The sequence below is a fragment of the Falco punctatus genome (genome assembly GCF_963210335.1).
Source record: "Falco punctatus genome assembly, chromosome: 15".
Classification (NCBI taxonomy): Eukaryota; Metazoa; Chordata; class Aves; order Falconiformes; family Falconidae; genus Falco; species Falco punctatus.
Window position 1 is genome coordinate 16,463,541 of NC_137595.1, and position 13,199 is coordinate 16,476,739.

The 13,199-nt window shown below is 45.2% G+C and overlaps 2 protein-coding genes across 2 annotated transcripts in view; one reads left to right on the forward strand and one right to left on the reverse strand.

The window, feature by feature from the left end:
* Positions 1-5,722, reverse strand: part of KIAA1210 — a 66,362-nt gene extending 60,640 nt beyond the window's left edge. Inside the window, exons 1-2 of the mRNA XM_080365684.1 lie at positions 5,290-5,722; positions 10-2,243 (exon numbers count right to left, since the gene is read on the reverse strand). The gene's annotated coding sequence lies outside the window, so the exon portion shown is untranslated. The remainder of the gene's footprint in view (positions 1-9; positions 2,244-5,289) is intronic.
* Positions 5,723-5,840: 118 nt separating this feature from the next.
* PGRMC1 (progesterone receptor membrane component 1) lies at positions 5,841-12,298 on the forward strand. Its single transcript, XM_080365810.1, has 3 exons — positions 5,841-6,284; positions 8,095-8,250; positions 10,374-12,298. The coding sequence occupies exons 1-3, from the start codon at positions 5,966-5,968 to the stop codon at positions 10,472-10,474; spliced, it is 576 nt and encodes a 191-aa protein (XP_080221936.1). The 5' UTR covers positions 5,841-5,965; the 3' UTR covers positions 10,475-12,298.
* The last annotated feature ends 901 nt before the right edge of the window (positions 12,299-13,199 follow it).

The window sequence follows — 13,199 nt, forward strand, 5'->3', positions numbered from 1 at the left end:
GCCACTCACCGCCGCCGCCCGAGCGCCCCGCGCCGCTCCGCCGCCCCGGAGCGGCCCCGCCCGCCGCCGCCCAGCGGCACCCAGCGCGCCGGCCGGGCACCGGCCCCGAGCGGCAGGTAGCAGGGTAGCAGGCCCCACCTCCCTCGCACCGGGGGAGCGGCGGGGGGGCCGGGGGAGCAGCGCAGACCCCCGAAGCGAACGCCGTGCCACGCCGCTGCGCTCGGCCGGGGGAACCGCGGTAAATAAAATGGAGGCTTCCGACATCGCCGGAGTTGAGGCTTTCTCTTGCCCGGGCGGGGTGGGAAGGCCGTGTTACCTTCCTGGGCCTCCGCACTGGTGTCCCGGGAATTCCCACGGGCTCGGACCCAGGAGACCTGCCATCATTCAGCTGGGTGCAGCAAGCCCACGCGTAGAGGTCGTGGTGGTGCTGTGGCCTTGCTCTCGAGACACAGCGCTCGGGAAGATGCGAAGCCACGTAAGGGGTCTGCATCCGGCGCGTTGCCCAGCGGGTCTGGGGCACGGTGCGAGCCATCTTCTCAGTGTACATAATCCACGTAACATCTCTCAGGCTGTGGGGTGACTTTGAGGGTCTGAAAGATTTTCCCACTGAGGACATTGCACTAGAACAGCTGGAAATCCATCAGGCTGGGAAACTAACGGAGTGCTTCCTTAACCTGTTGAAAACTGGATTCCACTGGACCGCTGCTTAGCCAGCCAACTTTGTGTGAAACCAAGCATGACTGAACTGTCTTCAAGTATTTAATAAAATCAGAAAACCAAAGATAAAAGGAACCATTTGTGGAACAGACAGAAATTTGGCTTGCGCCTGGAAGTGTGTTTAATCTAACCAGACACCTAGATGATTTTGAAAAAAAAAAAACCAACCAAGCGATATTTCTTCCACATGTCTGTCTTCCTACCATGGCTTTCTTCTTTTTACTCAGTCACCCCCATCTTGTCTCTACTGCTTTGTATGTGAGCACTTAACTAAAACAGAGCAAAGACAGACAGCAAAAGCTTTCTTGGTAATCAACAGAAGCAGATTTCAGCTAAATAAAACTGAGATAAGAATCCATGCCTGTCTCGTTACACTTCTACAACTAAAATGTTGTAAGGTTACACCTAGAAAACTCTACCATCCTAGCTCACTGGTACCTCCCTTTTTCTAATCTTTAAATCTATTAATGTTGAAGTTGGTTGTCAATTCACATCGAAACAGACTGGCCTGCTCCGTAGCAGAACTAGCACACTTTCATAGCAGCAGAGAAATAACAGGCCCTACTTCAGGGATATAGTGACACCAGTGAAGACAGCTCACGCATTCCAAAATGCAAAGTGAATGTTTCCAGCGTAAGCAAAAATTGGTCCTTGTGAAGAACACATGTACATGCAATGGATACCATTTCCCCATCCAACACTACCAGAGCAGAGAGAACATTTCCTACTCCCTCTAACGGTGCTACTGATTTGATTCAATCTGTGAATGCACCAAGTCTCCTTTATGTCATCCAGTTATTTTTGATACACAAAACGCTCCTGGCTCATCAGACCTGTAAGCAAATCCAAGTCGTCATTTTCAGGAAGTCAGGGACTTTACCCTTTCAGTGTCAATCATTGTGCTTTCTAGGGATACTGAGACTGTTACATTGCAAGAATCACATGCAGACTTGTGTGTTGTTCTTTCCTTGCCTCTTTCAGAAGTATCTACAGCTTGCCCAGATTGCTTTCGACATCTGCTGCTTTTCAAAAAAGGAGCCCATACTGAGAATTCACACCCAGATTTTAATCCACAGTTACAAGACAAGGCATCTCCAAAATTTTTGTAGCACAGTTGCTGCACAAACTGACCAAGCCAGCTTTCTTGTCATAGTGACTGTCAGTCCTGTTCGGCATGACTGAATTGAAAACCATAGTCCAGGCAGCCTAAAAGATAAGCAAGCAAGGCGGGAGATGAAGCTGGGGAGGAGATTTTATTTGCAAGCTCCCATCAGTTTGTTTCTGAGGAAAGCAATTCTCAGACATGAGCAGACTCCGCCTTTCCAACCTCCCTCTCTGACACCTTTTGTAAAACTTGGTAAAAATTCCCATCTGGAGCTGGTTTACACTGCAGATGTTTACACATATATCTCCAGGAATGACAGGATCTTGATAGCCTTCAGCATAGTGTCATCTTCACATTGCAAAGTTCTTTCTTCTCGCACTTCATTGGATGAAGAGCACAGCTACAAAGTCAGAAGATGCAACTGAAAAATAAACAGAAGTGTGACAGAAATGCAAATAAAAACAAAACAAAAAAAAAGAAGACCAGCAGAAAGATGATATATGCTTTTGACCTGAGGACTAGATGTAATTCAGAACATTCCTGGGTCAGGTGCCTGCTCTGCACCTGGAACAGACCCACACTAACAACAGCTTAATAGAACGCCTGCTGCCAGCATTAGGAGCACACTTGACCTACAGGACCTCTGCAATTTAGGGAGGGGTTCTGTTTTCTTGGCACGGGTAGGCATGGGTAGGCACTACTCAGTAAAATAAGAGATTACAGCATCTCATCATTCCTTTCTTTTTCCTCGTTAGTAAGTTAAATTATTGTAGGAGGAGGGGGGAATGAGGAAGAAGTAAGACCCATATTAGACCAGCTGTGAGAAACAGGCAGGTGTGATAGAGCTTGCCTACGTCAATGTATTGGATGGCCTCATATAATATGTTGTCTCTCTCTAGAAGGCTCAAATTCCTCATGTCCTTGTAAGGCACATTTAATCTTGCTTTTTAATTTCTTTACTTAATCTACAAATTCCAAGAAGCCACTTGGACCACAGGGCAAAAACTTCTATGGTTGCTACTTGATGTTACAAGCTGTTTGTAATGCAGTACTATGGTACGTTACTGAAGTATCTCAAATTCCCAGGTGTGAAGTTACAAATCAGACTTTAGGCTGAACAGTAAAGATCTAACTTGCCAGTGGTTTTATTCATCACCAGTTCTCGGTAAGCTCAAAGACTAAGATACCTCATCTGTCCTTCAGAAAGCCTGGGTCCTTGCAGGTCGAATGAAAGCCAGCAATAGTTCCAGGTGATCAGCAGCTCTGGTAGTCTGCTCCCAACTAGTGCAAATTAGGCATCAGTATCTTTGCAAACTTCTGAAAACTTTTTTGCAGCCATAGTTTGAATTAGATTCATCAATCAGTTAAGTTAGAGAAAAGAATTCTTGTGGAGGGCTTCCAAAGGAACAATGAAAGAATGAGAGGACCAAAATCAGCTTGGCAAGAATGGTCTCCATGTACTCAGCCATGGTAAAGCATATCACGGAGAAACCAGGCAAAGCATACTTTGTTCAGAAGCATTAAATATGCTCTCAAAGATTCACTAAATATACCGGACAAATTCCAAAGTGGAAATAGAGCAGCAAGAGGAATGCTGAGGTGTAGCAGAGCTCATTTTGCTTCATCTCTAACAGATTCATGCTGGCTATATAAAAGAAAAAAAAAAACCAAGTAGGAATATTTTAAAGCCATTTGAACTACTCTGATTTGCAAGAATATGAAAGTTACCCGAGTCCCAATGTTTTCTTCCACTAACAAGAAGAGAGCATTATATTAGAACTGCTTTATCAACCCATCTAATAGATGTTGTTAACAGAATGGTTTCAGGAAGGAAACTGTTGTTGTCTATGGAATAGAGAGGAAAACCTGTGTGGGAGCAGAGCTAATGCATGTGGTATTTAGCTGGGGCCAACTCTGTTCTGACTAGAACCTCAGTTCCATTTAAAGGCATTGCCAAATAAGCTTGCTAGCAAGAAATGTACAGCAAAGGATTTATTAATTTAGATAATGTTGACTGATGTATCATAATTTTGTTTATGCCCATTTATTTCTAAATATCTTTCTTACTTTTTTGTTAAGTAAGATACATTCTGAGGCATACAAATATTTTTTTATATGCTGCAAGGTGAAAAGAGAGCTTGAAGTTGAGCAACTGTAACTTGCAGTACCAGTGGCACATAACAAGATTATATCAATCTCAGCTATGTTTCCTGGCCTTTCTTTATCTAGGAATGAACTGTTCTTAGATGGTTTCTCTAGGATACTAGGAATAAACAGAGCTTCTTTTTCCCTCCCTTCAGTGTCTGGTTCATGGTCAAATTCAGGGTTGGAGTTGTTTTGGAGTCCAAGTTTTTTCCTTGCTCTTGAACAGTATGTATTGTAAAAATGAAAGAAAAATCTCCTTCCAAATGTCAAGTTTTTCTACATCTATTCCTCTAACATGTAGTATCAATACAATGAAGTGTAGTAGTGTCACGTCTACACTGAGCAGAATTAACTGTCATCTAGGTAATACGGTTGAATAATTCTGAAGTTTCAGAGGTTTATTTAGTATCCTAAATGGGTCAAAACGCAGACCTACTTTACTACCAAATACAAATCTCAGTCATCAGATCGATCAAACAATGGGTTTTCCAAGTTACACAGCAGGTGGAAGCAAAAGTCAGTGTATACCATGAAAGGACAGATAAAGGTCCAAGTACTGATCAATAAAACAAGGAGCTTCCCAAACCAGACAGGGTGTGGAACCAAACACCCTACCTTGCAAGGGCCAACATGATTAAACACCTTAGAACTGAGAGGTCTTGAGCAAATCCCAAAAGGCAAAACTCTTTTCTCACTAAACCCACAGAGTTAAAATTTTCCTAACACGGAGAATTAGAAAATAAATTAAAAGCACTGCTTTTGATTTTATTTATCTAAATGTCCCAATGATAGGTTCAAAGCGGCCTTTGTCACCCAAAGCAGTGGTACGGACCATCTGCCATCGAGGTATGGACCACCTGCCAAGCGACGAGGCGAGATCAAGGCTGGCACACCACGCTTCCCCACGGGTGCCCTGACCGATGGCACTCACTCGTGAGGAGGGAACGATGATATTCTGACTGGGCGTTGGTTTGGGCTCTTTCTGAAGGATGGTGAGGACACAGTTTGCAGAGACAACTACTCAGACCCAAAACATCACCCTGCTTTCTCAGGCCTGATACCGAGGAGCAGAGGACACCAGCAGTGCTTAGCTGTGTTCAGGGCTCCAGCTGCTCCATGCGAACACCACAGCAAGTCCACACATCAGGCTAGTACCTCCTTTATCGGAAGTTTTACTTCACCAGAACCTCCACTGAAAGAAGCCTGGATAAAAACGTCCATGTCCAGACACTTTTCTGTGTTATAATAGTACCTTGTGGCTACTGCTTCTGTCTTTTTTATTATTTTTTTTGGGGGGTGGGGGAAGGGCCAGGGGGTATTACCTGAAGAAAACCCCAGAAGTCTGGTAATTTCTTCCCTTTTCTCCTGAGTTTGGCACGCTCGCTAGTAAGCACCCGAAGAGATACCGCCTTGTCAGGAAGGCTGAGGCGCGGCCCCGCACGGCAGGATGGCGCAGGGAGGGCGCCGGCAGCTCTGATGCTGGTCTAACGCCACCCCGAAGCTGGTTTTGCCACAGTTTCTGTGAAACCGCCTGCCCCGGAGCCGCCGCTGCGGTGGCCCGGCCTGCCCTGCTGCCGCCTGGGCGGGGAATGGCGGCTGGCGGCGCCCTCCGCGGAGCCGCCCTCGCCTCAGCCGCGTTCCGGCCGGCGCCCGCCATCGCCGAGCTCACACCACCACCTAGCGCCGGCGGCGGCCCACCCTGCGCCCAGCCCCGCTCCGCTCCGGCTGCGGACAGCAGCCGCGCCCCGGCCTCCTCCCGCCCTCACCCCTGCCCGCGCCTCAGCCCGCCCGCCGGCCGCGTCCCGCTCCCCAGCGCGCGGAGGCGGCCCGGCCCCGCCTTCCCGCCGCCGCACCGCCCCTCAGCCCGCCCGCCGGCCGCGGCCCCTCCCTCCTGCCCGCCGGCCCAGTCCCGCCCCGCAGCCCGCCGAGGCGGCCCGGCTCCTGTGCCCGCCGCCGCACCGCGCCTCAGCCCGCCGCGCCGGAGCGCAGCCGAGCCCCATGGCCCGCGAGGAGGCGGCGGTGGCCGGTGAGGAGGCGGCGGCCGAGGGGGGCGGCCTGCTGCTGGAGATCGTGGGCTCCCCGCTCAACCTGAGCCTGCTGGGCCTCTGCCTCTTCCTGCTTTACCAGATCCTGCGGGGCGAGCGGCCGGCGGCGCCGGCGGGGGAGGCGGACCCGCCGCCGCTGCCCAAGATGAAGCGCCGCGACTTCACGCTGGCGCAGCTGCGGCCCTACGACGGCGTGCGCGACCGCCGCATCCTCATGGCCATCAACGGCAAAGTCTTCGACGTGAGCCGCGCCAGGAAGTTCTACGGGCCCGGTGAGGGCGGGGGCCGGCGGGGCGGGCCCGGGAACGCCGCGGCCCTTTGTGCCCGGGGGGGCCCGGAGGGACCGCGGGGGCTGCCGCCGGGAGGGCCGGGGTCAGGCCCTGCGGCGCGGCGATCAGCGCTCCCCGAGCCGCCGGGTGAGCGCCCGGCTAAGCCGCCCGTGCCCTCTCGGCCCTGCCCGCGATCCGGAGATCGGGAAAGGATCCGGCTCTCCCGGAGCCGGGCGGGGCGCGCACAGCTCGGGCCGGGGGGCGGCTGCTCGGCCTCCGCCGCGGGAGAACTCCGGCGCTACTCCACGTTGCTGCGTTACTCTCTTTGTTTCCCCGGGGCAGGTTACACGCACCCTCGGTGGTTGTGCCGCTGCCGGGCCGCTTCGTCGTCCGCGGGTGCCTTTGCCCGACGCCGGGCATCAGGAGCGGAGTGTGCTTGCAGCGCTGACATCCCATCCCCAGCATCACTTGATTGCATAATATTTATACTAAATACCTCGGAATTTACATTAAACCAGCTTCCTATCATGAGTGTAGCCAGTTGGAATGTGCAAAGATTAAGCAAGCTACATAGGCTTATAGAGCAGCTAGTGATGAGGTGGGTGGGAGTATGTGCACCCAGGTATAAGAGTTTAATCACCTCCACGAGGACATGGGATTTTACTTTTAACAGAGGCCTCCTGTTAAAGAGCCTCACAGAGGCTTGCTAATTTGTGCCGGGATCTGTCCGGCATAACCATTCTTGAGCTCTCCAGACTGTGGGTAGCTGCAGTAGCAAGCTGCCAGTGCTACTCTGAGGCAAGGAGAGCAGTGCAGGAGATGCCACGTATTTGGAAGCACAATGAGGTTACTGCTTTTGGTCCAAATATAGACTGGAGGCTGTCATTGAATGATGTGGGACTGTAACTTTGAGTTCTGCAGCAGTCAAGATGATAATGTGTAGCTGAGTTAGGCATGTAGTTTTGTATTTGTGCAAACTAAACCCACTTGACTTATGGACCACACTTTGGATTCCACGCATGACAGTCAAAGCTCCCTATTGTATCTAATTTGGTTAAATGCTGAATGGTTCATCACAGTGTCTGGCTAGTTTGGGTTTCATTTTAATGGAAAAGTAAGATGCTTTTGAGGAATTCAGAAAGAAACCCTGGGAGGTGTGGAAGATGGCATGCTGTACAGTAACAAGAGTTCATGTTAACTTCTTTTAGCTCCCATAAGACTTTTCAGTATCTAACTGCAAGATGTGATACCTCCATTTTCAGCTTGTCATGCAAGCAAGTGAATCATTAATGAAGTTTAGCAAGAGTCTGTCTTGATAAGATATCTCTGATCTGCTGTGAGTTGCATGTTTTGATCATTTGAGCTTATCTTGCACTTTGGGAGTTGTAATAGATGTTTCTTCCAAGTTGGTAATTTCTGGTATCTCCACCACATTTTCTGTCAAGTCATCCTTTCAGCTCTTTAAGTCAGGAGCATCTCTTAGAAAACTTCAATTTCACCTCAGACATACACCATATGTATGCTTATTCTTACCCTGTTTGTATGTGCCATGCACCGTTCTGTGGTTCATTGTCCTGATGTTTCAGCAAACTCAGGATCTCTTCCCATGGTTTTGTTTCTTGTCCTCTTCCTCTGTTTTCTGTTATTACCAAGCAGAATAAAACTTCAAAACATTTCAGAAGTTGGAGGCACCTCTGACCCATGGGACAAAGTAGGAACTCATTGTTTGTTTCAGTTTGGTGACTCTGATCCATGAAGAACATACAGCATCCGTTACCCCTGTAATAATGCTGCTTACATTTTTATTTTAAAGGGGGCCCGTATGGGATTTTTGCTGGAAGAGATGCATCCCGAGGTCTTGCCACCTTCTGCCTGGATAAGGAGGCTCTGAGGGATGACTATGATGACCTCTCTGATCTCAACGCTACACAGCAAGAGACCTTGAGGGACTGGGAGTCACAATTCACTTGTAAGCCATTTTTAACCTATTCACAAAGTAGCTAACTAGTGTGTAATAAGGGAAGCAATGGTTAAAATGCAGTTACCAGCTGGAAGCATCAGTCTGCAAACTTACTTTGAGTTAATACCTGTTTACTAAGTATTACTAGAATTACTGTTAGTCAAAAGAATTAAGATAAATGTCAGGTTTTCCCTCTGCTTTCTCCCTCCCACTGCTCCTTACAGAACAGCAGGAGAGATAGAAGCACTCTCTCATAGGGTAAAATCTGTAAGGCCACCCAAAAAGTTGACAGGAATTGGAAATTAAGAGCATGTTTTTGATGCAGTTATGACCCCATCTGTAGAGACTATTAGATTTTAATGCTCTGAAAAAATTAAGCTTATGTCCCATTCAGCCTCTCAGAAATGAGAGTAGCATTTCAGTTACTACTACTTGGGGGGTTTGAGTTATGAAGACTGTTTAAACTAGGCCTTTTCCGCTTGGAGCTCTTGATACAACTTTTTTTACTCTTAAGTTATTCTGCATGGCCTTGCTGGTGGCTTTATTAGATTCACAGACAACTGTATCCAGCTGACTTTCTTCCCCAGCAGGTGATGGGGAATGAGCAAATGCCACCTCTGTGCTTGCAAGCAGCCTGGTTGTTACTGTACCAGCGATGGCCAGAGTGGCAGAGGAAAAATGGCAACTTGCACACTTGAGATGTTTGTTCTAAAAGTAACAGAAGGAAGTAATTTTCATAGTTGCCTTGTTTTTCTATGCTCAGTATTGGAAGTTGAAAAGACGCAATTCAAACTGTTTTCTGTCATGTGCCTCAACTTGCTGCTCAAAAAGAACTTCAGCCACAGTTTTATGGAAATTGCTGCGTTGACCTTGTACCAGGGCATGCCAACTGGCATGATTTTTTTTTCTCCCAATGTGTCTTGTTGATGAAAATTAATTCCTCTGTATCTCATGATGCCTTTTAGGCAAGTGAACACCAAAGGGATTGTTTCTATTTGGATAAGACAAAAAATAAATGTATCAGTTGTTTGTCTTGATGAATTTTTATACGCACACACGTAAATATATATATACGATGGAAACTGCATATACAAAATAGTAGTACAGTGGAAGTAAAATGTTTTTTGTTTTTAAATCTAGTGTTGGGTTTTAAAGATGTACTATGACAAGCTAGAATGGAGCTTTACTCCACTTGATGTCATCCAGAGTGTCTCAGTCCTGACCTGATGTGCCCCTCCTACTTTGGCGCTCTTCCTGTCTTAATCAAGACTGTTGATCATGCCATGCAGAATGGCTGTTTTATTATGCTAACACAAATATGTCACAGGAACCAGAACTATGCTACCAAAATACCTGCCCTAAACTAGTGTTTAAATCTACTTTTTAAAGAGTCAGGCATCAGGACCAACAGTGAACTGCACTCTTTATTACTACATTTCTAGTAAATTTGGCAATTAGTTGCTTTAAATTCTTATTAATTATAACAATGCTAGTCCAAAATGCCTATAGTCAGAGGCATCTTTTGCTTTGTTGAAGTTGACAGATGGGCAATATAGTGTAGCTCTCAGTCCTTATGTGTATATGATCTCAGTGTTTTAACATGTTCAAAAAGAGATATAAAATAAGGCAGAGGCTTAGCTGCATAATCGGATAACAGATCCATCTTTATCTCTGGGGAGAAAGGATCCCTCTTCTGTCCTATTAGATACTTTCAACATACGTTACAGACGATAAAACCCCTTGAAAGCTGCATACACATATGCAAATATGTATATGCGTGCGAGTGTAATACCTAACATAAATATTCTAACAATGCCATTAAGAGAAATAATCTAATCCTGGATTCTGTTTCTTAGTTGGATGAGTCCCCCAGTTTACATGTGTCTTTACATTTATTCATCTTTTGGCTTAGGCAGTAGAAGGAGAATTACAGCTACATTCACTTTACACATTTCTTACTACAACATTAGTAGTAGTTCAGGTAGTTGAGTTTGGCTTTTCTCCTTCTCTGCCCAGTGGTTGGAACAAGTCGCTGAGAGCTGTTTTATTATTATATAGGCATTTTGTTGAGTTAAAAAAGGCACATCTTTCAGGGAAGAATAATTACTTGATTTCTTTTTTTCCCCCCCCAGTTAAGTATCACCATGTTGGTAAGCTGCTGAAGGAAGGGGAGGAACCCACTGTGTACTCTGATGAAGAAGAAAAAGATGCCCAAGACACAAAGAAAGACTAGAGAGTACAGTGAGGAACAATCTGGTTTTTGAATCGTAAAGGATCGTTTGTAACATTCCACTTCTGTTTTACAAGTTGCAACAGCAGCAATGCTTACAAAAGGTCCAGAGTTACAGCGAATTGTTGCTTTTCAAAGGTTTCCTTTTAAAATTCAGTGGTAAACTACTAAAAATCTAAGATCTGTCTTACTTTAAACCTGCATAATCTGAAGTATGCATGAGAAATGTCTGTGCACAAGTAAACTGCAATTTTGGCAATAAAGGACTATTAATGTTTTTCTTCTATCACCATTTAGCACAGAGTAGGTTGAAATCCAGTTTTTCATTAACAACCTAGTAACTGTGGACACAAGCACAAGAGTAAAACTTCACACATGCAACACAAATTCCACTAAATCTTGTTTTGTGTTAGCTTTTGCAGGATCTGGGCCCCAGGCTGTATTTCCTTTAGAAAAGGGACTATATTTTATTTGTCCATGAAGCATCATACTCATTGTGGTGCAGAGTAATTCAATATTATGTAAGGTAATTTGGCTTTTAAGGAGTTACATAGTGGTTTACAGATGAAACACTAACTGCTTTAAAAAATAAGAATTTTTTAGAGGTTAAATCACTTTTAGATACTTAAAAAAATAATAAGGACTAATGAATACTTGATGTATTCAGTCATGCATAATTATGCATGGATTAATATTCTTTGTTCATGTTTAAAGCCCATCTGAAGTGCTACAAAGGATTAGATATTGAGTGTAACTAGGCATTACCTGAAAACCAGGTACACCATGAAGCGTAACTCAACTGGACTACTACTCATTCACTTTTCCTCCTAACAAAACTTTTCTGTGATTGTTAATGAAATTATATTAAAAGGGGAAGATCAGCTGCTGTCAATTCCTAGGCCTAAAAAAGAAGACTTGCTGGTATGGCATAGTTTACAAGTGCTCTTGTACACACAGCTTTAACTAGCAGAATAATGTTACTGGTCAGTGTAACTTACACAGTTTTCCTGCACAAAATAACATGGTGTAAGCCGTTTCTGTGTTGAGGCCTTTGTTGCTTTGGAACATTGCCATTAAAGAAATGGCACAATCCCATGCATAATCAGCAATACTATACCTGGGGGAACCTGACCTTTGAATTGCTTTTTACTTACTTGCTCTCTTAACTTACATCTATGCTTAATTACTAGTCTCCTGCCAGAGGGGGCTGGGTAAACAGATTTGACCAAGAAGAAAATGTCGATGTGCTCCATCATTATCTAAAATACTTCCGCAAAACTTTCTTAGAAATTCCAAGGAGGTAACTAATGATTTGCTGATCACTTGTAAATGTGTTTTTTGTCCAGGTGATTATGCTTGGGTGCCTGTCTGGGGTAGTTCCCCCCTATGTAGTTTCACTGTCCAGTTGAGTTGTTTCAATTTGGCAACATAACCAAAATGATGAGTCCTGAGTGGGAAGGTGTAAACTGGGCCAAATTGTTTGGAAGCAGAGTGCATTGCACAACAGCAGCTTTCGTGAACAAGCTGACACAACGCGTTAAAAGTGCCTGAGACCATCTGTGGTGAGAATGAATGACTTTCCCTCAGTCCTAACACTGTCATGGCATTTTCTTCTGGTTACACTGGGCCTTCAAATGAAGATGGCTTGTGTAAAGTGGTACTGTGTGAACTACCTAACGAAGGTCTGGAGATGAATTTAAATCTTGTCACAACCTTTGTGTTGCTGTTTTTTTAGACATTTGTAATACTCTTTGCAAAGTACTACTAATGGTTTACCTCAAATCAGAAATACGCTTTTAAGCCAGAAAATAAAATACTCTTGTGTAATGGTGGTGTTTGGTTTTATTCACTGCAAGTAAACGTGATACTTAATCCTCCCCAATGTTTCAAGTTTTGTATTCTCTTTCTCCAATGTCCAACATTATCCAACTGAGTATATATTATAACTGAATGCCTGTAAATGTGGTTCTGTAGTATAACTTGAACAGAATATTAAACACAGAACATGTGCATGTTGTATAACATGCATTGCTGTTGGAAAAACAGAGTTAGGTGTAAAAAGGCGCAAGCAATCGTTAACACTGAGCAAAAGCTGGAGCTTTGGAAGGCTGACACGTAGCAGAATTAGGCTAGGCTATAACCTACCCTTCAGTGGACCCAACCATCTGACTGTTAAGGTAGCCCATAACATATCCTGAGGAACTCAACACTGTAACACTTTTAAATATTAATCTGTACCTTGCAACATGATGCATCAAAGAACAGTAAGAATACATAAAAACTACACAGAAAACTGGTCATAACACAAGACAAAGCTTAATGTTAAGCATCTGTGCTTCTTGGGAAGGAAATATGCTTTGGCAAGACCACTGCTTTTTCAGAGAAAACAAAGCTAATTTATTGTGGAAGGGGAAGAAGCAAGTAACAAAAGTACAATTTCATGAAGCACCAGGCATGGATTTTATTTTCTCCTACAGTACTGGAGAAAATGGATGGGTTTTAACTTCATTTTTACTCTGTTCATTGCAACTTGGCCCCTTCCTTCAACAGTGACTGGCTGCACTGATTAAGCAAAACCAACTGTGCCAGGTAGCTTATCAGACTGTACATTAACGAAGTAGGACATGATGACCAACTATGAGCAGAGACTGTCAGCCATCTCCCCCACGTGAACCGTTACTGGTGTGTGTAGCAAAGGCATACTTGAGGAGCTCTAGGACAAATCAAA